Below are 25,709 nucleotides of genomic sequence, written 5' to 3'. Positions count from 1 at the left end.
GTGCACATGACTTACCCTTCAAAACCAATTGCAAACTGTTTGCCTTTTTACCCAATTTAGCAAAAAAGAGTGATGCAAAATGAACAATTTTAACCTATTCTTTTTTTTTTTTTTTTAAATCGGTGCGGGAAGAACCCCCACGTTCCCCCTTAATTCTTTCAGGCTCACTCACTATGCTTGGTCACGAAGACACATTTTGGGGAAACAGTTACACCCCTCCACTTAAAGAATTCACCAGCCTCCACTGTCGGTTCTTACGGTGGCATTGTATATTTTTTGGGGCTTCTGTGATAAAATAACAATGATAATTGTTATTGCTTTGACTTGCCTTTTGGTGCAACCAGTCTAAGTATGTCTTAATGTGGCATGGAAGGTTTCACTGTACTATCTTTATTATGTGTCTAGATGGGTCTACATTGTGCAGCCAGGTGGCCATGATTTCATTGTGGCATGGCATTTTTAATAGCAAAGCATTAAATAAATGAAGGCATTACTGTTCCTGTGCACTGTTGGTGACTTGCATGTATTGGATTTTAGGATTGGTGTTAACCTACCAAACAATTGCAAATATGCTGGCTTTTTAGCCAATTTTTCTCAGAAGGTGTGCTGTATAATGCATTAAAACACATATTTACATCTTTCTCCTTGCACAGTGTGTGGCGTGCCGCTACAGCAGCATGAGCATTGTGTGTATTGCGCAAGTCTGGTAGTCTAGGCTGTTGCAGAGTGTGGCGCAACCCGGGATTTGTTGCCAAGCTTTTAGGGGCGGCCAGCAGCATGGCTCACAGGGGGGGCCCAAATTGTGTGCTATGCCACTGTTTACAAGAGCTAGGGAAGCTATTCTATGATTATCCTGAATTAGTCTTTCTATTTCTAATGCATCTGAGTATGTGCCTCTGTCATTGAATCAAATGCTATTTTATTTCTCCTAAAGGTGAATGTATATATCTGTTTTTTTTTAATTTTGGTGAACAATATTTGACTAGACTTTTACTTGCTTGGTGTGTATTTTAAAGGCCTAAAATATTAGGGTATATTGTGATACTTACCTGTCTATAATTATTGGTGTTGCTCTGTGTGGACTCATTGTAGCCCTAGACCACTCTCACACCTTCCCTGAGACTAAGCCTCGCTGCTCTGCTACCTCACCTTGATTGGAACTATCTCTTCCTTGTTTACCATAATAGGGTGGCCTCCCAAAATCCCCCCTAACCCCAGAGCTGACTTTGGAAATCCATCTTAACACTGGTAAGAAATCTACAAGGGAGAGAATTGATCACAAGACTGAGATTTCAGCAGTTGTGATTGACTAGCAACAGGACCAGTTGGCGGTCATTTCAAACTATTTTCTGCAAATATGACAATTGCTCCATTGAGATTAACGTGCACTTTCATTTTTTCTGCACATGGTAGTTAATTCCCGGCAAGAGATTTTTAGCTTCAATAAATTTTAACCAGGGTCGTCCACATTATTTTTATCTTATGTTAGCCAATAATCCTAGGGAAAGCTGGATTCTTGAGTGTTATCTCCTTGCTGCTGCGAGGATTAGAATGAACAAGTTGTTAGAATTGGATAGAAATGGTGTGCAATTAAATGTTTTACTTTTATGATGAATTTCATTAAATGAATTGTGGATAGTGGTTTATATCAACCACTACACCCGAGCACCTCTCCCCATAACGCAACTGACAGCATGAACAATAATTTGAAAGCACTACGGAAACCCCACTTAGCCTCAATTTCTCACCTTACTCACCACACACAAATGCACACCAGCCACTCACACACAGCTTTTTAAAATAGAAAAAAACCTCTCCCCAAACTTTGAACATCTAACTGCAACCAATTTACTCCCCTCGCCATCAGACGTCCACGCTACAGCAACAAGGCCACCCCTCTGGACACAAAGCTTTCGATACCGCCTACACCTCACACTTAGAAAGCTTAGATGCATGCCTTACTTAGTGTACTTCCAATCTGCAACCTCAACACAAAGCACTGCCATCTTGCCTTTGGCTCTCCTCCCAAATAACCAAACCCACCCAATCTCTCTCAAGATCTGCCAGAGTGCCTGGAGACCATGCAAATGCACAGTACACATCCTAATAACATAGCATAACATAGAGAACATTATTGCGGATAATATTGGTGAGAATATATTCATATGAAATAGGCATGTGTATGAAGTAAATAGCCTCTTGTTATGTGTCTATGATAGTATTTTGTATTGTTTTAACGATGAATAGTTCACAAGTTTATTTACTGCTACCATGAATATATATAATAACCTGGTAAAAGCCTATTAATGTATTTTTTGGAACTGCAACTGTGTGCTATGCTGTAATCTTAGTGAGCCCATCTCCTTTAGACAGAGCACAGACTGAGCGCTCAGCCTCTCTACCAAACAGTGGGCCAGGTTTCTCCATAAACCCCTTGTTGGACATGATATTAAAAGGTGGGTATGGCAGGGCATCAGGAAGCAAAAACGGGAATCTACTTTTGGCCTGCCCTGGAACTTGCAGAGAAACTCTGGGCTCACATTTAGCACCACTGCCAATCTGGCGGTGACACTACCATCGCCACAACCGGGTCACTTTACCACAGAAATGTTACTGCAGTAAAGGATTTCATATCCTGATTTTAAAAAAAATAATAATTTTAAACAGGGCTCACAGGGTTTCCCCTGTGCAATAAGATGGAGGGGTGTCATGCAACCCCTTCTGAACAGTAAAGGCTGTGGAGTGAAAGGGGAGAGGAAAGGGAGTCAAAGAAAAGTGGCCCCAGTCAGATTTCTACCACTGACGGTAGGTAGGCAGAGAAGAGGTGTGGCATATGTGGAGCTCCCGTCAGCAGAGCCGCAGAATATCTGCCTTCAAATGGGGGGAATCCCCCGATTGTGTCGGAAGGAGTTGAGCCACACTCGAAGTTGACGTTTTAAGGCTCGATTCATGGAATTATTTGCATGGAAAATAGGGAACCTGTGCTGCAAACAGCGTGCGTAATCCTGTTTGTTGATCCATGGAATCGAATGCGCAGGATATTCCATGGACTTTCATGGATTTTGTGGCAGCCCAGCACACCCCTGTGGGCAGCCGAGTTCCTTGCGCAAGACACCATGCAGAGCATGGTCGTGGCTTGCGCAGTGGGTGGTGAAAGAGGCCGAATACCAAAAACGGGGAAGAACATGCGAAAAAGTGGGCGTTACAAGGGACGTCCTGCAGGAAGTCCATCAGACCACCCAGTATTGCGTGGAACAATACATATTCAGGGATCTGACCACGCAACCTCCCGGCAGGGAAATGACTACACAAAGCCCTCATACTATCTGCCACCCGAAGTCAGGCGTACAGACACTTACGCATAGGAACCACCGTGCAGAGTTAAGATTGGGCGTCGGATTTAGCGGTGCATGCACGCAGCCTGGGTTCCGAAATGACTTAGGGGTGTTCATACACAGTGTAGCAGGGTGCAGGAACAATTTACGGGGGTTTGCGCGCAGATTTTCTGAGTTTTACCTGAGTTATGATAAATTGTACTCATGTTGTCAGGGTGCTAGTAAAAGGTATGGGGGACCCCGCACAGGGTCCCCAAGATGCAGGCATGCTTGTGGGGGACCACACACACTGTTTTGAGGGTGCATGTATTCGCACCCGGGGACCATGCAAAGGTAGCTGTTTCTGGCTGTTTTTTATTTGCGTCCGGGCATGGTGGGGGTGTTCTGGCCGCGACTTGCGTATATGGTTATTTTGCATGAACAGTTCCATGAATACACGGAGAGCGCAGAAAACTTCTACGTGCAGGTTCACGCAGTGACGTTCTTGGCATGCGGGCGTTGAGAGATTTCTGCACACTTTTCCATAAAGCGAGCCCTTAGAGTGTAAGGTGGTGGACTAGCTGAGAGGGCACTGCAATAGGGTGTAGGGGATTGGGTGGCCTACCTGAACCCAGGACTCAAATCCTAAAAACAAAGTGGGGGGACTCTGACATGCACAATGGGATGTGACACCACAGGAAGTGAATATAGCCTGAAGTGAAACATACACATTTCATTAAGATATAATATATGAATAAACATTTGCGGTTTTCCTATAACATTGCTGACAAAGTATAAAAGGTGCGCACCTTTTAAACATCAGTATCTGTAAGAAAACATGTCATGTACAGCAGAATGTCAATATGAAACATGATACTCTGTTATTCTGAGAGATGCTGTGGTTTGGCTAAATCTTTGGTCTCACAGCCGTCCATCCACGGCACTGTTTACTCCTAGTGGGTGCAGCAATTTTTTTTAATTCCTTGAAAACACAAAGGGCTGTCGACATCTGCCCTTGAAAAAACTGGACGGACGCTGTCCAGCCGCCCGGTCCACCCGCGTCTTGCTTCCTTTTGGGCCCTGCCGGAACCTTTCTTCTAGCTGCCCACTGCCACTGGCACCACGCAGAGACCAGCCACTTCAACCTAAGAGGCTACATGTAACTGCATGCGGGGCAGGAGGGGTGGGTCTTAGGCCCATGTCGATAATGAGAAAAGCAATGCTACGTGCTCCAGAACCCAAAGGGTTGCTGAAGAGGACAAGTCATGGACGATATATATGCAGCTCCCTTCGCAATGCCCATCACAGTGACCGCCAACCAACACAACAACAAAGCACGTCATTTGCATGACAGGTCGGACTAGTGCAGGTACTTGGGGTCCGAATATCCTGGTAAGTGCGGGAGGGGGGTCTCTACCACACTCAGCAGGATCTAACCTTGATGGTCATTTTTGATGGTCAGCTTATCCGAACAGACCCCCACCCCGCTCCCCATTGGAGCCTGTGAGAGGCCGCCGTGCCTCCACAGTGGAACAAAGGAGTTTTTTTGTTATGATATTTAATAACCCCCCTCTCCTCCAGCACACCCCCACCCTGCGGTGCCGGGCTCAGCGGGCTCGGACCTGACTCAGCGCACATGGAAGCCAAGGGGCTGAGTCAGCTCTGCCTGGGGTGAAACGGCAGCTTTTCGGGACCTCAGAGGCTCGACAGCCCCCGCCCCTTCCTCTCCAGCTCTCTCCACAGCAGCCCACCCCGCCCCCCCGGCGCCCCTTACCGCTTTTCCATCTTTTATTCGCCCCAACTTTCTTCACCTCCCTCCTTTACCCTTTTGCCTTTTCTCCTCGTTTTCTAACTCGCCTCCTGCTTTGTTCCCCCTTCTCTTCTCTACCCTTCCTCATTCCCTCCCTGATTCCGTCCTCCCATCCCACGCCTTCCTGCTCCATCTTTTCTTACCCCTGACCCCTCATTCGCAATCTTCCTGGGCCTCGCCCTCGTGTTTAGCTTTCTCTCCACTTTAATATTAAGATGCCCTTCTCCTTGCACGTTTCTCTTTTCCCATCCTCTTTTTACACTCCTCTTCTTCTCTACTGCTTGTGCTGGCCGCATTCGCAATCTTCATCGGCCTCTTCCATCCTCTTGATTAACTTTCTTGCCCCCCCCCCCCCTTTCTGCTGCCCCTCTACTTGCACGTTTCTCTTTTCCCATCCTCTTTTTACACTCCTTTTCTTCTCTACTACTTGTTCTGGCCGGATTCGCAATATTCATCGACCTCTTCCATCCTCTTGTTTAACTCCCCCCTCCTTTCTGCTGTACTCCCTCCTTGCACGTTTCTCTTTTCCCATCCTCTTTTTACACTCCTCTTCTTTTCTACTGCTGTCCCCATTTGCAATCTTCCTCGGCCTCTGTTTAACTTATCCCCTCTCTGATGCCCCCTCTTTACGTGTTTCTCTTTTCCCATCCTCTTGTACACTCCTTTTCTTTCTTCATCCTCCTATACTGCCCCTTCAGTGCTTGCTTTCGGTTTCTGGTGATCTGCCAGGTATCCTCTCCCCTCCCAAGCCCCCCGCCCCCACACTTTCGTCTACCTGCTTCCCACTGATGCTGATTGCCCCCTTCTCGCTCCACTTACACAACCTCAAAAGACAAAATGCAGAAGCTGGAAGGCAAATGGCTGAAGAGGATGGGCCATGTAAGCAGACCCTGCATCCCTGCATTTACTTTGGCAACATGCGTCTCATTTGTCATGCCAACAAAGTCCCACTCCTGCTCCTTTCCCCTTGTATCCCCTCTCCAACTCCATCGCCCGTTTTCATCCTTAGTCCGTCCCCCTACCCCCACCCCACTTCTGAATTCCCTAACTACGAATGAGCCGGGGAGCACTAGCGTTTTTCACTAATGAAATCGTCTCCAGGCGCTGTACTCTGTCGCACCACTTTGCATGTTCTCTTTCCCTGGAAGCCTCTACCCTCCTCCCCCTCCCTCTGGGTTCTGCCTCCTCGAGCCTCTATCTAAGCCCCACGTCGGTATCTGAATCAGCTCTCCTGCTGCGCCCCTCCCCCCCCCCCCCACTGCCACCCATCTGCGGGCAGGGGCGGATGCGCTCCCGTAGATGAAGTGCCAGAGCAGTGAGGAGGCGGCACGCGCTGTCACAGCCCCTACCCGGGGATGAGGGTCAGGGTTACACGTCCCCACCCGATGCTGCTCACAGACCAGAGAGGCGACGGGAACTGCGCAGCCGAAGTGCCGAGTAACGGATGGGAGCGGCTGCTCCATTGTGCTTTATGCATATGGATATATATATATATATATATATATTCTTATGTGCGCCCCTTGTCAGGTTGCTTGCATTGTCAACAATTGAGAACAGCACGACATAAATATTGACCCCCCAACCCCATCTTCCTTTGCCCCTGCATGCCACTTGAATGAGTAACCGTTTCCCCAGGTCAGCCCAGCGTCTGACTCAGTGATATAATTGTCTCGGGCACCAATGAAAAAGTGGCCCACAGCTGCAAATGGCAATTCATTCCTTTTGTGACAGACTGTTTGAGTAGCACCCAAGGGTGAGGTTTTTGATAAAATGTGATGCACATTGAGCATTTTGAATAATATGTATTCAGTAACATTGGTCAAAACTACTAGCCATATGCTGAAGTAACTTATCAAATTGGCCCGCTTTGGCACAAAAAACTGGCAAACACTGTATTTTGCATTTTTGGTTCGGGCATTGCCTTATAGGCCAGTCCGAGTCTGGGTCTGCCTATGGCTGTGCCCACTCTCAGACGAATATGCCTTGCACGATTTGTGTGCCCCATGCCCCCTGTCACTCAGGCCATGCCCATGCCTCCTGTACCCCCTATGGCCCCATGCCCCGTGTGTGCATTGGATCCTGGGGTGCCTGCCTCATCGGGGTGGGGGGAAGAGGGGTGCTGTGATCCACTCTGTCGCCCCTAGGCCCCGTTTTCATGCCAAACGTTCACCCTCCTCGTGCCCAGTGTCCATGCTCATTGATGTATGCCCCCTGTGCCCCCAAGTTAAGGCCTCCCGTGCCCACCAACGCCCGTCGCAAATTTCTGCTGAGCATGACTCACGGGTGAGGGGGGGGCGATATCTTCCGTAACCCATGTGCCCAGTTGCAATGTCCCTCTACACACACTGCCCATGCTGCCAGCGCATGTTCCCAGTGCCCACTGTCCAGTCCTCCTTGGCTCCCTACGACCCCGTCGCTCATTGTTCCGCTGGCTCTCACACGGGGGCGTGATCCACTCCGTACTGTAGCCCCGTGTCCCGTTTTAATGCCCACCCCCCTCGTCTATACTCCCTGTGCCCAACCACTATATTCTCCTCTGTTCTCCCGTTGTGCCATGCCCCCCGCCATCGCAGTCCATGCGCACCCGTGCCTGCCTCTTGTGACCCGAATACTGGCCGGTGCCCGCAGACCGCCATCCTCCACTGTGCCCCCAGGCCACTCGTCCATTGTCCCCTGTGTTGCCAAGCCCTCCCCTGCCCCCACGCTGATGCCCGCCTCCGTGAGCACTGGTTGCTGCTGGGCCTGACTCACGGGGGAGGCAGGGCTTCGTGTGACTCACTTCTGACTGGCAGAGGATGGGGAGAAGGCGCTCTCTTAAGTGCTGAGCGCAGCTGAGAGTGGCCGTCTACACGGTCAGGGTGCAGGAGGAGCAGAGCTTCAGGAACAACCTCCCTCCCCCAGCCCAAGGGCGGCTCATCCTCTCCCAGCGCAGCAGCCGAGCCCCCACCAGCCGGAGCACCCCACACCACCCCGGGGACATGGAGTGGCTGTGGGTCCTCCTGGGGCTCAGCGCCGCCCTCGGTAAGTGAAGCACGCGTATATCTCAATCTCCCGGGAGGCGCGGGGTGGGGTGGAGTAAAGTGGCCGCGCTTGTGTGATGGGGGCTGAAACCCAGCCGTGAGGCGCTACATGGGGTGGGGGGTGGAGAGAAGAAAAAAAAAACAAACGAGAGCGACAAGATAGAAAGAAAGCAGAGTTTGGAAACACTGGAGGAAGAAGGGCCGGTGAGATATGGGGGAAAGAAACGAGAGACTGGGGAAAAGGCCTCCAAACGGGGACACGGGGTTAGTGAGAGATGGGAAGTTAAACAGGGCAAAGAGGAGGCTGGGTGGCGAGAGATGGGGGAACAACGCGGAAGAAAGGAGGGGTAATTAAAAGAAAGAAGTCACAGCTAAACGGTAGCGACTGAGGCGAAAGAGAGGGAAAAGGGGGATACATTGAAGACACGCTGCAAAAAGAAAGAACAACGTGTGAGAAAAGCAGAGGCAGCTGAGAAGCGCACGTGGGTATTAGTGTGAAGAGAGAGGGTCCGGAGCCGCGGGGCAGCCACGGGGGCAGGACAGCCCGGGGCAAGAGCTGGCAAGTGAGCTAGATGCCGCTCTCTCTCTGGGGGCTTTTCCTGGAGGAGGTGCGGTGGAGGTTTATGTTCTTTCGTATTTGTTAGCCGTCTGAAAGCCCGTGCTCTCCACGCTTCTTCCGGGACCGCGAGCAGTCCTGGGGGGGGGGGGGGGCTGGTTTTATCTTGCGCACTTTTCCGTCGCGGTCTCGCCACAGCGCTCGCGGGGAGACGCGCTTTCAGGCTTCCCTTATTGTGGGGTGCCTTGAGGTGTTGTGGGGCTTGGGAGTCTGCCAGTGCAGGCTTTTCTTGTACCGTTGTCCCATTCTTGTGAGAAGGGGACTCGTTTGTCCAGGGCTGGACATATGAGGTGCAAAGGCTGAAATTACCCCACAGAGGCGCTGCAGGGGGGCGGGGGATATTTTGGTTGTAGCCCCGGATAGAAGCTCAGGGGCTTTAACCAAAAGGCTAGCTAGCCCCAAATCCCGACAGTCCCGACATTAGTGTAGCCCAGGATCTTTTGCAGACCTAGCAGCACCCCTGCTGCCCACAAGGCAATGGTAAAGCTAAAAGGGGCGGCATGGCAACCAGTGCGGGCCTGCTTCCGGTCCACGCGGGCCAGTTAGTGTGCTCTGCAGATGCTAGGCTGCTGGCCCAATGGAAGCGTGACTCAGGAGATTGATTTCACCCCCCATAAATACCCATATCCATTTCAGAAAATTAATCAATACATTATTATTTACAGGAGATTACCCCAAGAAAGGAGGAGCGTTTCCTATAACGTTGGCCAGCAAATTGTGAAATGTGCACCTTTTAAAGGTACAAAGCTGTAATTAAATGTTTTCTGCAGAGTACACTCTGACATATTCAAAACAGACATATTCAAAAGGGTTCCAATCAGACGTTCCAGTGGTCTAATGGGCAAGTCGGTTCAGCTTCCGTCCTGGTGGCCTGTGTCCCTTTTAGGCAATAAAAGCAGATCAATTACAAGAGAGGGGGCAAATACATGTTCCAGGCCGAGATCTGGGTGACATTTTTTGGACGGATTTGGGAAAGTCCGGCCGAATGACCAGCGCTGGGTACTGATGAATACTTGGTGTTCCAGGCCCACGCTCACGGTTCCCTAGGGTCGTATCTTTGCCCACAGTTAGAATGGGACGCTCGAGGTGCCCTAGGGTCGTATCTTCCCTCACGGGTAGAATGGGACACTCAAGGTGCCCTAGGGTCGTATCTTCGCTCAAGGGTAGACTGGGATGCCCGAGGCGCCCTAGGGTGGCATCTTCGCTCACAGGTAGAATGGGATGCTCGACGTGCCCTTGGGTTGTATCTTTGCCCATGGGTAGACTGGAACGCTCGAGGTGCCCTAGGGTCGTATCTTTGCCCACAGGTAGAATGGGACGCTCACGGTTCCCTAGGGTCGTATCTTTGCCCACAGGTAGAATGGGACGCTCGAGGTGCCCTAGGGTCGTATCTTTGCCCACAGGTAGAATGGGACGCTCGAGGTGCCCTAGGGTCGTATCTTCGCTCACGGGTAGACTGGGATGCTCGAGGTGCCCTAGGGTGGCATCTTCGCTCATGGGTAGAATGGGATGCTCTAGGTGCCCTTGGGTCGTATCTTCGCCCACGGGTAGACTGGGATGCTCGAGGTGCCCTAGGGTCGTATCTTCGCCCACAGGTAGAATGGGACACTCGAGGTGCCCTAGGGTCTTATCTCTGCCCACGGGTAGAATGGGACGCTCGAGGTGCCCCGTAGGGTCGGGGTAATCTAGGGCCGTATCTTCGCTCACGGGTAGAATAGGACGCTCGAGGTGCCCTTGGGTCGTATCTTCGCCCACGGGTAGAATGGGACGCTCGAGGTGCCCTAAGATCATGTCTTAGCTCACGGGTAGATTGGGACGCTCGAGGTGCCCTAGGGTCATATCTTTGCTCACAGGTAGACTGAGACGCCCGAGGTGCTCTAGGGTCGTATCTTCGCTCACTGGTAGATTGGCATGCTCGGGGTGCCCTAGGGTCGTATCTTTGCTCACGGGTATCCTGGGACGCTCGAGGAGCCCTAGGGTCGTATCTTCACTGATGGGTAGACTGGGAAGCTCGAGGTGCCCTGGGGTCGTATCTTCGCTCACGGGTAGACTGGGACGCACAAGGTGCCCTAGGGTCGTATCTTCGCTCACGGGTAGACTGGTTCGCTCGATGTGCCCTAGAGTTGTATCTTCGCTCATAGGTAGACTGGGACGCTCGAGGTGCCCTAGGGTCGTATCTTTGCCCACGGGTAGAATGGGACACTCAAGGTGCCCTAAGGTTGTATCTTCACACACGGGTTGAATGGGACGCTCGAGGTGCCCTAGGGTCGAACATTGACTCACGGGTAGAATGGGATGCATTGTGACTGTAGCTTCGATTTAGTTCTTTAATCTTGAATCATTGGGCCTCATCACGAGTGTGGTGGATTTACCACTTCAAAACTAGAGGAGTGCACACCAGATTCAGAGGTGGTTTTATTCACCCTTTTAGACTCCCATAAGACTCCGTTAGGGTTTGGAGGCTTTACCACCAGTGGCAATATAGACCTCATTACAAGTTTGGTGGTATCTCAGTGATAAGTCTGCCAAGATACCACCAAACAGATTTACTGTTACCACCCCATTGTCCAGCAGAATTACCGCTGGATTACAAGTAATGGTAGGTGGTGTTAGTCCCCATATGACTCCATGGGAATTTCAGAGAGGTTACCACCTATTTGGCCCTTTTTTGGCTCTAGATCTCCAGCCAAGTGATGGTGGAATTTCCCCAACTTCCCCTCAAAACTCAGAATACGGCGGTGTGATAGAAGTGGCAGTAATTCCGACACCTCCTCTTTTTTTACCACACCATAATATTCACAATGAGGCCCTAGTGTACTTTCTTGATTGGTGGGCTGGTGTGGTATAATGTGGGCAGCTCATTAGAGCTCTTGATGATGTCTCTGTGATTGCCATGGCCAAAGCTGCTTTCTTTTAACTTTGCGATTGTTTAGAGCCTCTTCTGTGGTTGCATGCGGTAGTTGCTTTGCTGGTACTAAGGCCTTCGTTTACTCACTGATCGATGCTTAACTCCAAGTGGAGCTGTTCTGCCAGGGTTTTTATTTAGTTCTGTGAAAGGGCGTGGGAGGCCACCTGAGTGCCCTTTTTGTGCTTTGGGGGAGTAGGTATCAGTGTAGAACAAGCAGTGGTTGAAATGAGCAGGAGCGGTGTTCTACTACTTTAATTCTTTTACTGTCAACAGTTCCACTACTTTTTGCAACCTTTTTCACTCTTCCAGACTGTTCTTTGTGAAGTTAAAGCACACTTCTCCATTTGACCACCGGATATCAGTTACAGCTAAACTAAAATCCGTTTAAACTCAATTGGCTGTCAACCGGCATGACTGCCACCCTTGAAAAATGTGTTTCACGTTTCTCCCTTCCTTCCTACTCTGTCCCCTGCCAGAGTCATAGTTCTGCTTCTTTTTTCGTACACTTCTATCACTACGAGCATGAATTCATAGTTGTGGCACTTTGCTGTCAGCAAGTTAGCATCTACCCAGTGTTGGATAGATGGGGTGTGTTCTTTCTCTGTTGTGTTGGCGTTGTCTGGACTGTTGTTGGCAGCTTCATGGAATCTCGTGGTTTGCCAGATTGCTCAGCCAGGGCATCATGTACCATTAGTGAACCCCGAGGCGCTTGCCATGTTGTGCTGGTAACATTAAAGAGGGTTTTCGGACTTCAGTTACTTATGGTCTTTGACGGGTATGACGTTCATTCATCGCCCGTTTTCCTTTTGCTGCACTTTTTGCCAAAAATGTTTTGCTGAAAAGAAAACATTGAAAAATATGGGGGGGGGGTCTGAAGGTACATGCAAGAGCCTTGTGCTTTGGGTTAACATGTGAGCGTTGGGCAGAAGACTGCCAGGGCCATGTCTGAAACTAAGAACTAGACAAGTACACACACTCTGTTCTGTTGAGCTTTAGTTTCAGACAGACGGTTTGTATTCGTTGAAGCTAGGTTCATAGCCAGTGGATGTCGCTGTCCAATAACACTTTGAGATATAGTTGCATATCGTCAACATAGTGCTGGTTGGAGACCTCCTTTCCACAAACAGAAGCAGGGCCCCCAGTGGTTCCATGTGTAGGTTGAACATCATTATTGAAAGGATAGCGTCACCAGGAGCACCGAATTGCCGCGGGAGGTGGGAGGGCTGAAATCGGTAAGCCTCCCCTACAGGAATTGCTGTCCTCCTGAAACGCGGTCAGTAATGCCAGTTTGGGCAGATAGTGCTATGAACAGTGATACATTGAGGAAAAAGGGGGGTCCCCGGAGACAGTGATTTGGGCACCAGTGTACATCACCTGGATGGTTACTGTTCCAATGCTCTTTGGGAGTCATCCTTCCTCCTGCTGTGTTGCTCCCCTATATTTTTCAATTTCATGCACCCCTTTTTGTCCTTGGCCAACAGCATGGACCCTTGTGTTTGTTCTCAAACCCTCCTGTATTTGGTTGCAGGGGCAATCTTCAACAACAGGGCAGCCGGCGGTAACCCGAGGAAGCCCTGTAAGTAGGGTGGCTTGCCCAATGCTACACAAGAGAAGTTGGTCTTTGTATGTGTACTGGCTTTATAAAGCACCCACAGCGCTACAGTAGTACGATACAATTATGTGGGTACAATTAGATGCTTACAATGTTAAGGATATGGAAAGGCGTAGGGACGTTTACAGGCAGGGGACAAAGGTTAGGGCAAGGCAAGCCTTGTCCACATGGATAATTCTGATGTCACCTCAATTGAAGGCTGCCTGCAAAATAAAAACAAAGCTGAGGGGTGGGGAGGGGCTCTACTGAGAAGAAACCTGGGTACCATCAGCAACCCCAGACATGTGTCCCGGGAGGATAGCTCAGCGGCAACGTGCTCGCCTGGGAAACAAGACGACACGAAGCAACACACGGTCGATCCCCGGGTCCGTGCTTAGAAACCTCTGGGTATTAAGCACATTACATATACGCAACTAAGGAATATTCCTGTATCAGCGCTTCAATGCCCCCGGGCTGTGTGAGCGCTTTAAAAATGCAAATAAAATAAAACAAATAAATGTATTTTGGCCTTTTAGGGCCTCCTCAGTGAGGCAAAGGGAAGTCTCTCTAAGGTACGGTGAGCAAGGGGTCCACACCTGGATTAGCCTCAGTTACTTAGGGTCCTACAAATTAACCAAGGGTATGGAAGCCCCTCTACTGAGAACGAACATCAGTCAGATACCCTGTTCTATGACGTTTCTCCCACTCAGGAGGGTCTACAACCACGTTTTAGCTTCACAGGGGAGAAATAACCATTTGCAAATCAGTCTAGTTCCACCCACAAGGGCGGTCTAGCACAGAAATGCTAGGCAATTCTCTGAACAAGAGTCCCATCATTAACCCCAGACCCGTGTTTCGGCCTTGTCGGGCCTCCTCATTGAGGTGAAGCTGAGCCTCTCTAAGTCCCAGTGAGCAAGGGGTCCACGTCTGGATTCTCCTGGGTCACAAAAAAGAGATGGAATTGTTAATTACACTTTGAATTAATTACAAAAGATTTTTGCAAACTGTAGTTGTAAATTGCAGCAATCAATACATTGCTGTTTAAAAGTTACTTAAGTTTCGTGGAACCCTTATTGCAGCCAAATAAGCCCCAGAGCAGTGTTTATGTTAGACAAGAGTTCCCCCAGAAAGGTGACAATGAGATGCCCATTTCCTCTATGGGGGTTGATAATGGCCCCAGAGAACAGCAAGCTTCTATTAAGTGCACTTGCTCGAAGTTCCAGCTGAGGCAGCTCTCCCAGGGTGGGAGAGATAAGACTGCATTCCTTTGGACATGTGCTTGGACTAATGACGTCACCAGGGTCAGGGTGGTCTTTGGCTCTTCAGGCAGAGGTGTCCTTCCTTCATCGAGCTACGGGATTGTCTGCACCTCTGCTTTCTTGCTTCATGCCAGAGAGTGCCATGTGCAGGGCTGCATGTACTGTCACACCCAGGAGGAAGGTAGCTCAGCTAGTGTTCGTGCAGAAACTGTATGCAGTACTGCACACGCCATAATATACCCTCCGATGCACAGGGAGAATCCACAGTTGTGGTGTGGATCTGCCTCAATGTTGATACCGGTGGTGCCGCGAAAACTGCAGTATGGCTGCTGCCAAGAATGTAAAAAGATGCTACCCCGCTGTCTGCGCCAGTTTACATATCTGATTTAATAACAGTGTACATGATACGTGTTTCGGCCTGTGGCCTTCTTCAGAACTGGACAATCTGAATGTTAAGAGGGCCACATTCAGTCGCTAATGCCATATTCAATGTTCCGGTGTAAATTCACCATACCTGATTCCTGGAGTTCTGACACATGGATTATGTCGCGCTAAGATCCCTTTCAACCATCCCACAATGTTCATACTGCTGCTAACAATATCATGTTTTATTTACTTCTTAGAAGACTATCCTGTCCAGTGAAGGTGGTGACAAAGTCTATGTGGGTGGTGGGCAGGGATGGAAATGGAAAGAATGTACCCTGGGAACCCACCTGTTTGTTTGGGAGGGGGAGAGGGGTTATGTATGAGGAGCGGAGCCTCGGCCTAGTTGAGTGGTACGCTGTCTTTTCAAAGAACCCAATCCTGGTGATTTGCATAAACAAGGAGCATTTTGGGAACATAAACATAACTACATCATTGTATATTTGAAATATGCCTGTGGTAGTGATTCAGAATGAGCCCCTTCTGAGCAAGTAATGGAAGCTGGGCTCTGCGCTTTTCATTTGTGTCACCTATACTCACCCTAATAGAAAAATGTCTGTAAATTGCAAGAGATATAGCCAAACTTTTCTTTCTTTGTAACGAAGATACCTTCTTGCAACAGCGCGATGCCTTTGGGCTGCTAGTGTGCTTTACAAATTCCAACAATAAAATAAATAAATAAATATGTATTTGGACACCTTGTGTATGGGATGTGAGATTTGGGCCATTTAGGCACAGTTAAACATTCATTCTGGCGGTCTTGTGAAGAACTGCTTGTGGCCAAGAACAGTGCTCGGGTGCAGGTTTTGGGGACTGCTAGCAAGAGGTTTTGGGCGAACCGAAGGGGCAAGAGCAACTTTGCAGGAGTACAGCTCCGTCTTGTTTCTGATCATCTGCTACCAGGTTTTCTCATTAAGAGTGGCCTTTCGCATGCCACAGTCAGAGGGCAATAGACAGAGTGGCAATTGTTGGCATTGGCACTGGCGAACTCTGTTTACACCAAATTCGCATTGATCCAGCATTGCAGCAAGGCAAGAGATCTCCCCCAGAGCTTTTGGTGCTATGCAGATGTGGCAGTGATTTTGTTCCGATGGGAAGAGGATGGCTAAGGGAAGCTTCAATGGTGGACGACTCTGTGATTTGCCATTTTTGTGTAGAGGTTATGTGATTGGTTGGTCTCCGTTATTACCCGGGAAGCTTGGGTCGGATGCAGTCGTGTTGTTAGGGCAGTCAATGACTCTGCCAGGAAGAGGAACACTGGCATGGCTAGTTCAGCCTTATGGGACACTCTAGGGTCATGATTTTCGGTGTGAGCTTCAGCCCACATGAGGAAATGTTGCCATGTTTTCAGCTGTGTCTTTGTGGGTGACACGGAAATTGCTACTTTAGACCATCAATCTGCCTAATTCCTTTGCCTCTGGTTTGCAAACCGATGGTTAATGTCTGGTACTGGCGCTCCACCGATGAGCCCTGATCTGTTACGGACAGGGCAGGGTTTGCTTTGGAGTCATGGGGAACCGAACTGTTCCCAGAATTTTTAATAACTTGCTCTGCCATAGACTGCTAGAACACACCTTTGATAGGTTTTCCCCGATTTCTGATTCTATTATATGGACGTAGATTGCTAAAGACCTTGTCATATACCAAGACCTACATTTTAATTCGCTGTGCGCACACTTCTTTTTCTGATTGACGTCGGATTGTGTCTTGTGGCCCTCTGGCTTGGCATCTGCCCCGCCTATTCCACGGACCCCGACAGCTTCTTCACCGCGCACAGCTCGGGGCCAGGGACTCCCAGCTCCCGCGGCTCTCCAGTAGAATGAATCCCGTGGCTTCGATCCCCAGAGGACAGCAGGGCGCTCCGCTAGGGCTGGCAGCGTGCCATGCCAGAGGGCTCTCTTTCTCGCTCCTAGTCCACAGGCCTTACAGGCCTTTGTTGGTAAAGGACGCAGCAGCTCTTCTCGGGCCGGCAGGGGGGCGTCTGCAAAGACAGTACAGCATGAGGAACGCGGCCTGATGTATGCTGGAGTAGAGCCACAGGACTGTTGAACTTTCAAGCTTTGCCAAAAAAGCTAAGCCAATCCTACGAATTCTTACTCCGACCATGCATATCTTTTCCAGCAAGGCGGGCACCTGCCATCTTGCATAGGGACTGGTTGGTGGCCACCCACATCTCACTGGCAACAATTTATTGACCCCAAATGGCTAGGGTGACCAGATTTCAAAAGTAAAAAAAAACCGGAACAGGGCAACTAACATAAAAGTAGGACTAACTCTTGAAAGTGGCTGTCAAGGCACTACACTTCAGTAGCGTTTGGAGGGGAAGGGGCTTTAAGTGTTACTGTTCAATGAAACACATATTATAATTAATCTCAAACTAACGTTATCTTAAATTGTTAAATACATAATTTCTTCTATGCGAGATTGTGCATTCCTGCTTGCCAGCTATGAAGACCTACTACCAGAAACCGGGACCACTGCAGTTTCCAATGGAAAATAATCTTGAGAAAGGGGGACAGAGGAGCAAAAGTCGGGACAGTCCCGGGAAAACCGGGACGTCTGGTCACCCTACAAATGGCTAGCCAGAGTGGCGACAAAGGGCGTCTTGTTATCGGCTCTCTTGGCAACAAAATGCCAGAAGCAGGGCCTAGGTGCAGAGCCCAGATGTGATTCCTGCCCCCCTTCACTGGCACTCCCCGCATTGCAGCCAGCTCACCGAGCGTCATTGGCAGAATCCGTGTGGGTCGAAATCTACTGTCACGGGTCTGGGTTCCAGACCCCCGCGATCTCTTGTTCTCTGCTCATTGGAACAGAAAGTGCTGCATTAGTGCAACGCAGCCAGGGATCGCCATCACTGGTGTGCTGGGGGCCTGGTGACCTGGCAAATGTACCAGAAAACAAACCTAAGAGAGAGAGATCGGTGTGTGTGTGCGGGCGCGCGCATGTGCACGTGCGTGTAATGTCTACCCATCAGACACCCTAGGCAATAAGGCCCCTGGAAAGAACTTAAGGTTTGCGAACACCACCTCAAGGACCAAGTGAGTGCCTCCTGGGGCGCCATGACTGTATAGCCTTCTTCAGACTCTGGAACCCTGTACTTAGCACGGGTGTAATTTTAGGGGGGGACAATGGTGTTTGACCCCCCCCAACTTTTCTGGTACACCATTTTGTCCCACTCATTTGGCTGGGCCCCTTTCATTTAGATGTCAGTAACCTGGAGATACCATCAGTAACCTAGAGCTACATTTCAGTCCCCGGCCAATGGTGCCATACACAGGTTCTATGTAATTTCATTGTCAGGCTTTCTAACGCCTGCCTTTGAAACGTGGATAGAATAACGAAAAACTTCATCAAATTTTTGTTTTCTTTTTGGGTGGGGGATCCCCTCCCAAACGTTTTTCATTATTATATCCACGTTTAAAATGCAGGCGTTAGAAAGCCTGGCGATGAAAGGACGCTATACCCATACAAACATATCTATTTGATAATATGTCTGTATACTTGATTTGTTTATAAAGGAGCATTAGCGCACATCTAGTTTATAGGTCATATATAATGGAAGTAAAATTATAATTTGCATTTCTTTGGAAGTTAGTTTTGCGGCACGCTATGTACTAGTGCTTCTAGACTTGGCTACAGCCCTAACCAGGACCACACACAAGGACAGACACAAAACCGAGAGCCCAACAGGACCCCAACAACCTAAGACTGGAAGCACAGGAATTCCTCAAAACCTAAAACAGCACCCTCAATCCTGGACATCTGAGCCGTATTACCTAATACATAGCCTTGATAAAGACCCCATAGGTCGAAACAGGCGTTGGCTGACCACAACTAAGACTATGTCTCTTCCTGAATAAATAAGACTGAACCCACCATAATACTGTGCAGATGTTCATCCTTTTTCGACATACTAAGTGTGAGGTAGCCAGGAACCAGTTATTTTCCTACACCAAGGAGGTGCGAGCACCACCTCCCAACAACCTGGGACCTTGCGGTATATAATCAGACCACTATAACTCAGAGCCAAGCGTGGGAGTGTTCAAATCATAGGGCCCACCCCTTCTCATACGCTATGTACTAGCTCCTCATGTCCTGGAGGTAACTCCTCCTTACTGCATAATGCAGGATACCCAGAAGCTGCAATTAACGCCTGCTCATCAAATCATTATTTTGATTTGTGTTATAGAGTTATTTGCTGGGTTGTCCTTGGTTGTGTAGGAGTGTTTTTGGCTTCTGCAATTGTCGTTTTATGGTTGGTGGGGATCTGTGCGTTATTATGGTACAGTATTTTCTCTGTTTTAGCTTCTGGCACACACAAGGAGACGGCAGAGATTTTTGTAGAGGGCACAATAAGCCTCATTCTGAGTCGGGCGGTCTGGTACAAAAGAACCGGTATTTATTGATACCAGCACTTTACCGGACAGGCTGACTTCAGGTTTGCCGGTGGGGCATCTCGGTTACCTCCAGCTAAGGGTGCCGGAAAACAGTATCTACATTTGCTGGTATCCTGGTGGCTCTACCACAGGCCCACCACATATGCCAGTATGTGGCTCGTACACCACAATTACACCAACAGTACAGGCTCACTGATGCAGACATTTTAGATAGCCAGACCGGGTCATACTGCCACCTGTGCAATAATGTTACACAATGTAATTTGTATTGGCAAGCTATCGAGGTCTTTTAAGCACCTCTACACATTTAGGGACTCCTCCACTTCCCTGCCCAAATCTCGTTCCCACTTAGCCTTTAGGCCCTCTGTATTCTTTCCAATCGCCACAACCAGTGCAGCGTATAGACTAGAAATCAGCCCTTTAGTCTCCACCTGTAAAATTCTCTCTGTTGGTGTAAGATCCCTTTGAATCTCTGACTTCCATTTTTCTACTGTAAGAACCCCTTTTAACTGTACATTTAAAAACACCACAAGAGAAACAATATGAAAGCAGGCTTCCGATTTCTGAACTGAGATAAATCTCCCTTTCACCCACAGTTGACCCACCCAACCTCTCAAGCCCGGCATCAAACCATTTCAGGTATCTAGATTGGTCTGGGATATCATTGTGGACTGGTGGGGCACATAGATGGCACAACGCTTGATCTCAGAAGGCCTGTGAAGGTGGTTTGAACCTTTGGACTGGTGGGAACAATCACTCTCACGGTCTTCTGGTAACCCTGCAATTGAGCCTGTTTTGAAGTGTCCCAGGGCCATCCAGTGGAGCTTAATCCTTGGGTGCTGTGCAGGAGCATCGCCATTTCAAAATTCAACCCGAGACTTTGGGGAATCTCTGCTTATCCAACAAGGTACCCGTCTGCCACATTTTGTCGTCCTAGCACCTTTGGGTCATCAGGTAAGAGGCTGAATCATAACGCAAGAGTTGGGTGCCCCGCATCACTGTGAGACAGTGACGGTCGCTGAAGGTGGTTTCCCAGCGTTCTTTCCTGTGCCCTGAGACCTGCTACATTGGTCCTTTCTTTGTTCTTCATCCGAATGAAGAGTTATATCTCCTGTCCCAAACCAGACCAGTATCCACCCTGCAGCGCCTGCGCATCTGGAAGCCGAACCGAGAGTGGGAAATCCAACCTCTGATGAACCCCTTTTGGCCTTCTCTTTGGCTGTGGTAGTGTCCGCTTCCCAAAGCCCTCCGACAGTCGGGAACAGCTTTGTTCATCGTAACAGATCCTCTCCTGACTCTTAGAACCCCTTTCACCCAATCAGAATTCTTCCCTTAACCTTTTCCTGCTCCCTAAGAAGTTCTTTGTGAACACTACACATGGCCGGGTGCATTTACGCACCCCTTGAACATTGAGCACAAGGCTTAATTCATCTTAGGGCCAGACTTATAAAGTTAGGGTTACCATCTCTAAGACTGTTTTAAAAACATTTTTTTTTATTGATTTTACAACAAACAAAAAATAACTTACACTCCCGACATTTCCAGTTGCAATTCTCATGTTATACATTCCATGCTTTTTCTTTAATGTCTCCCCCCTTTCTCCTTAAACTCGAGCTTTTCTCTCTGCACCTCTGGCTCCCCTTACTCAGGATTAGTTTACTTCCTGACCCTCAGGCAAGTCATCATCACTGGGGTCATTTTGGGTATACCTGTGGAACGAGGCTATCAGTTGTCTCCACTCCATCAATGGCCCCACTTCCTCTCCCTCCCCTCTAATTGCTGCCTTGTACCATGCTACTGTCTCTGCATCTGCCCACTTTAGGAGATCCTTCCACCTTATCTCTAATCTGGGTCTATGAGCGGCCTTCCAGCTCATAGCAATTCTTCTTTTGCCCAGAATATATGCCAGGTCTTTAAGTTTACATACATGTCTCAGGTTTCGCGGCCTGGTGAATCCCCCCAGCATACACGCCCATAGGGATTCCACCTCTAGTTTGATACCCTTCTCAGATAGCTTATGTTTAATTTCCCCCCAGAATTTCCCCACCTCCGGGCACCCTCAGAACATGTGAATCATCCCAGCTCCCTCCTATCCACACTTGGGGCATTTGTGTATCCCTGCATTTCCAAATTTTGTTATCAGTTGGGGGGTCATGTATGCTCTGTGGGTTATATGTAGTTGGATCTGTTGTAGCCTGGCATTCCTGGACACCTTTTTGTGGTATCTTTGGACCCTCTCCCATTGTCCATCTTGCACTGTCTCTCCTGCCTCCTCCCAATCCCTCCGTAATTTAAGCGGCTCCTTCCCCACTCTTGACATTGTTAATTCGTATATCCTTGATATTTCATGCCCTCCCTCCGAAATGTCGTACATCGTTTCAATGGCAGTATCTGGTTGTTCTGCTAGTGCTATTTCGGACCATCTTTCTTTCATCCTCTTGACTATCCTACTGTATGTGATGTGCTGTCCCGCATGTACCCCGGTTCCATCCATTATTGTTTGGAAATCCATAGCCTCCCCCTCCTGCCAAACATCCCCCAGGGTGGCCAGGCCCACTGGCTCCCAATATTTCCAGATCGCTTTTCTTAGTTGGTCATCTGTGCCGCAGAGCGCCACCAGTGGTGCCTTTGGGGAGCACGGGGTTGGGCCTTCCATGATTCGGCACGCTTTGTGCCAGACCTCCCAGCCCAATGTCAGCAGTTTCGTCCTACCCTGCATCTCTACCTTGGGCAGCCACACTCATTCTCGTAGGAAGTATGGAGCACACTCATCTCGCAGCAGCCTGTATTCTGCTGTCTCCTCTGCCAGCCACCTGGCGACATATTGTAGTTGCGCCGTCAGGTGGTATATCTCAAAGGTCGGTAAATGTATCCCCCCTCTGTCATTCGCATTCTGTAGTTTCCACAGAGCCACCCTGTTTCTGGTGTTATGCCACAGGAACCCCCTGCACATACTGTAATTTAGTAAAAAAGCACCTGGGCACCATGTGTGGGACGTTTGTAAAGAAATGCAATAGCGTAGGCAGGACTACCATTTGCAGCAGGGCCGCCCTCCCCACCATGGCCTGGGGAAGTTTTTTTCCAAAACTCCATACTATTCCTGACGCCCTCCACTGCTTTCTCTGTGTTGTACTTGTGCTCTGCCGCCACTGTATGATAAATATCGATCCCAAGATATCTAAACGTTTTGGTCTGCCAGGCTATCTGCAGGGTGGGTAGGTTCATCTGTGGTATACCTTTATATCTCCCCAAGGGGAACATACTCGATTTCTGGGGGTTGACTATTATTCTGATAAAGCGCATATCGCTCCATCACTTCTAGGATGTACTGCAGGTTCTCCTCCGGGTAGCGCAGGTACAGGAGCATATCATATGCATACAGTGATACCAGATGCGGTCCCCCTCTGGTGCGCAACCCCACCTCGCTGTACTGCTGCCTCAGGTAAATTGCCAGTGTCTCGAGCGCAAGAACGTACAGCATTGTGGACCAAGGACAACCCTGTCTCGTGCCTCTACTCAGTTGCCACCTCTCCGAGATGATCGCCCCCGTTTTTACTCTAGCCATGGGGGAGCTATACAACATCTTCACCCACCTCAGATATCCGGGTCACATCCCATATTAGGGCAGCCAGCAGCCAAGGCCACCGCACCGAATCAAAGGCCTTAACTGCATCTAGCGAAACTACTGCTATTTCATCTGGGTCGCCCTCTGTCTGCTCTATAATGTGATGGAGCCTCCTGTGATTATCAGATATACTCCTACCCGGAACGTACCCAGTTTGGTTGCGGTATATTAATTTGTTTATCACCGGCTTAAGTCTATTCGCAAGTGCCGCCGTAAGGATTTTGTGTCTTAGTTTAAGGCTTAAGGAGGGGAATTATCACTGCCTCTCTCAGGGATTCCGGCAGCCTCCCTTTCTCATATGCCTCATTCAGCATTGCCAGCAGCGGGGGGAGTATCTCTTGTCTATATGCTTTATAAAACTCACTGGGGAGCCCATCCGTACCTGGGGCTTTACATGTAGATAGCTGCGTCACCACTGCTTCTAGCTCCTCCAGTGTGATTGGGGCTTCTAAGTTTTCCCTTTCCTCTACGTTTAATTTGGGCAGTCCGATAGGATCTCCAGTGTCTCCCTGTCCATGTCCCTCCCCCTGCCTGCGTAGAGGTGCTTATAAAATCTGAAGAAGCTCTCATTCACTGTTTGCTGGGTATTCCAGACTTGCCCCGCATCTCCCACTATCTCTCTAATTGCGGGCCGAGGTGTCTCATTCTTATACAGCCATGCCAGCAGCCTCCCAGGTTTGTCCCCTCCGGCGTGTTGCCGTACGATATATTTCTTGTAATTCAGGCTGCATAGTCTCTCCCAAAGTTCCCCACCAGCCACTTGCAGCTTACTCACCTCTTCTGCCTGTTCCCGTGTAGTTTCCTCTTTTCCCATCATTGTTTCCAGCCTCTTTTCTACCTCTTGCAGTTCTCGCTCTATGCCCCCCTGAATCCCTTTAGATTTAGATATGGCGTTCCCCTTATCTCCACCTTAAAGGTCTCCCATAAGGTCCCCTATGACTCCACACTTCCCGTATTATGTTCAAAGTAGTTTACTATCTCTTCCCGGAGGCTCTCTCGGAATGTGGCGTCCCTCAGTTCCTCGGCTCTGAGTCTCCACGTTGGGATTCTGGCTTTCGGGGGCTGGTATCGCCATTCTAGCACCAAAGGGGAATGATCCGATAAGATCCTGGCCTTGTATTTTGAGCTTGTGACTTCCCCGGCTATTTCAGGGTTGGCGAACACATAGTCCAACCTTGTGTATAGATCATGTGGGGCAATGTAATGTGAGTAATGTCTCGCTACTGGATGTTGCCGCCTCCAGATGTCCTCAAGCCCAACATCTCTTAGCAGAGCCCATAACATTCTCGCAGCGGGGGTGGGTTTGTCTAGTTTCGTATCCGATCTATCTAGTTTAGGATCTAGCATACAATTAAAGTCCCTTCCCCATATGATTGCTCCACCTGCGAGGGGGCTAATCTTGCCATACAGGGTTTTAAAGTAAGTCACTGTGTCGTGGTTGGGGGCATATGTGTTGATAATACTTAGTTCCCTGTTCTCCAGAAGCCCCCTGAGCGCTACCATCCTCCCGTCTGGTTCCACTATGGTCTGTAGTACCTGGAAAGGCACCTGTGGTGCCACCCAAATGATCACCCCCCTAGCGTATGCTGAATATGTTGCGCCTATGGTTATGCCTTTCCACTTTTTTTTGATCATCTCCTGTTTCTCCTGAGTGAGGTGAGTTTCCTGCAGCAGGGCTATGTCTATTTTCTGCCTCTTCAAGTACATCATCACTTTATTACTCTTCAAGTAGGTATTAAGCCCCCTGAAATTCCAGGTTATTATTTTGAGGTCACCCATCACCCTTTCGATCCTTCCCTCCATTTCGCCCTCCACCATCTGTGGCTCGAGGGTACCCAACATGGGATGTGCACAGAGGTATGTAGGTGCATGCTGGTTCCTAAACATCTATTCTTTCAAACCCCCCAATTCCCTCCCCTCCCCTTTCCCGTCCCAACCCCAACTGTTGCTTAACCCTCACTCCAAGCGATTCCCAACTGCCCTCCTCCCCCCAAACTTCTCAACCAAATACACTGCACACATCCCCCCGCCCTCCTCTCCCTCCCCCCAACCCTTTCCCAACTGCTGCCCAGCTCCATCCCTGGATCTCAGGCTTCCCTGCATTTGGTTCTTTAACCGGCGATACCGATCTCAAGAACCCAGCAGGAGGTTACCGGTCTAACGGCAACCCACCTAAACTAATAGTGGGGGTATAAGAACTGGCTCCACTGGTCTCCCGCAGTTTGCGCTAGTTCACCCTGCCTGGGCTCTTTTGCATATGCTACCCATTAAAAGCTGTCACAGCTAGCATTGCCCTAACTTATATTCCAGTCCCAATATCTGATAAAGCAGCATCTCGCTGCCTGCCACCACAGTTCTACTTATCTTTTCCATCTTCTTTGTGGTTATGTGGGTCCAACGGGCAGTTCCAGGAGTCCAACCATTCTATCGCTTCTTCCGGGGTGTCAAAGAACAAGGCTTTGTTGTCATAATACACCTTCAATTTCGCCGGGTACATCAGCATGTATTTGTAGCCCGCCTCTCGCAATCTTCTCTTCACTGACCCATAGTTCATCCGTCGTCCCTGCACCAGTAGAGTATAATCCGGGTATGCTGTGATGTCCGCTGATGCTCTTCGTATCTTGCCCCCTTTCCGCAAATGTTCAAGGATCTTCTCTCTATCTCGATAATTTAGGATTTTTGCTATTATCGGTCTTGGGGGAGCACCCGGCCGTGTCCTCCTTGTTAGGGCTCTGTGTGCTGTCTC

At 49.3% G+C, this 25,709-nt stretch overlaps 1 protein-coding gene across 3 annotated transcripts in view; it reads left to right on the top strand.

Moving 5' to 3' along the window:
* Nucleotides 1-7,899: 7,899 nt before the first annotated feature.
* Nucleotides 7,900-25,709, top strand: part of ADAM8 (ADAM metallopeptidase domain 8) — a 212,902-nt gene continuing 195,092 nt past the window's right edge. For all 3 annotated transcript variants that reach the window (XM_069611055.1, XM_069611054.1, XM_069611053.1), the window contains exon 1: nt 7,900-8,145. In XM_069611055.1, coding sequence (XP_069467156.1) covers nt 8,103-8,145 — 43 coding nt within the window. In that variant the 5' untranslated portion in view covers nt 7,900-8,102. The remainder of the gene's footprint in view (nt 8,146-25,709) is intronic.

Source organism: Ambystoma mexicanum, chromosome 8 (assembly GCF_040938575.1).
Source record: "Ambystoma mexicanum isolate Mex_15411 chromosome 8, UKY_AmexF1_1, whole genome shotgun sequence".
Lineage (NCBI taxonomy): Eukaryota > Metazoa > Chordata > Amphibia > Caudata > Ambystomatidae > Ambystoma > Ambystoma mexicanum.
This window is presented reverse-complemented; position numbering and strand designations above follow the sequence as displayed.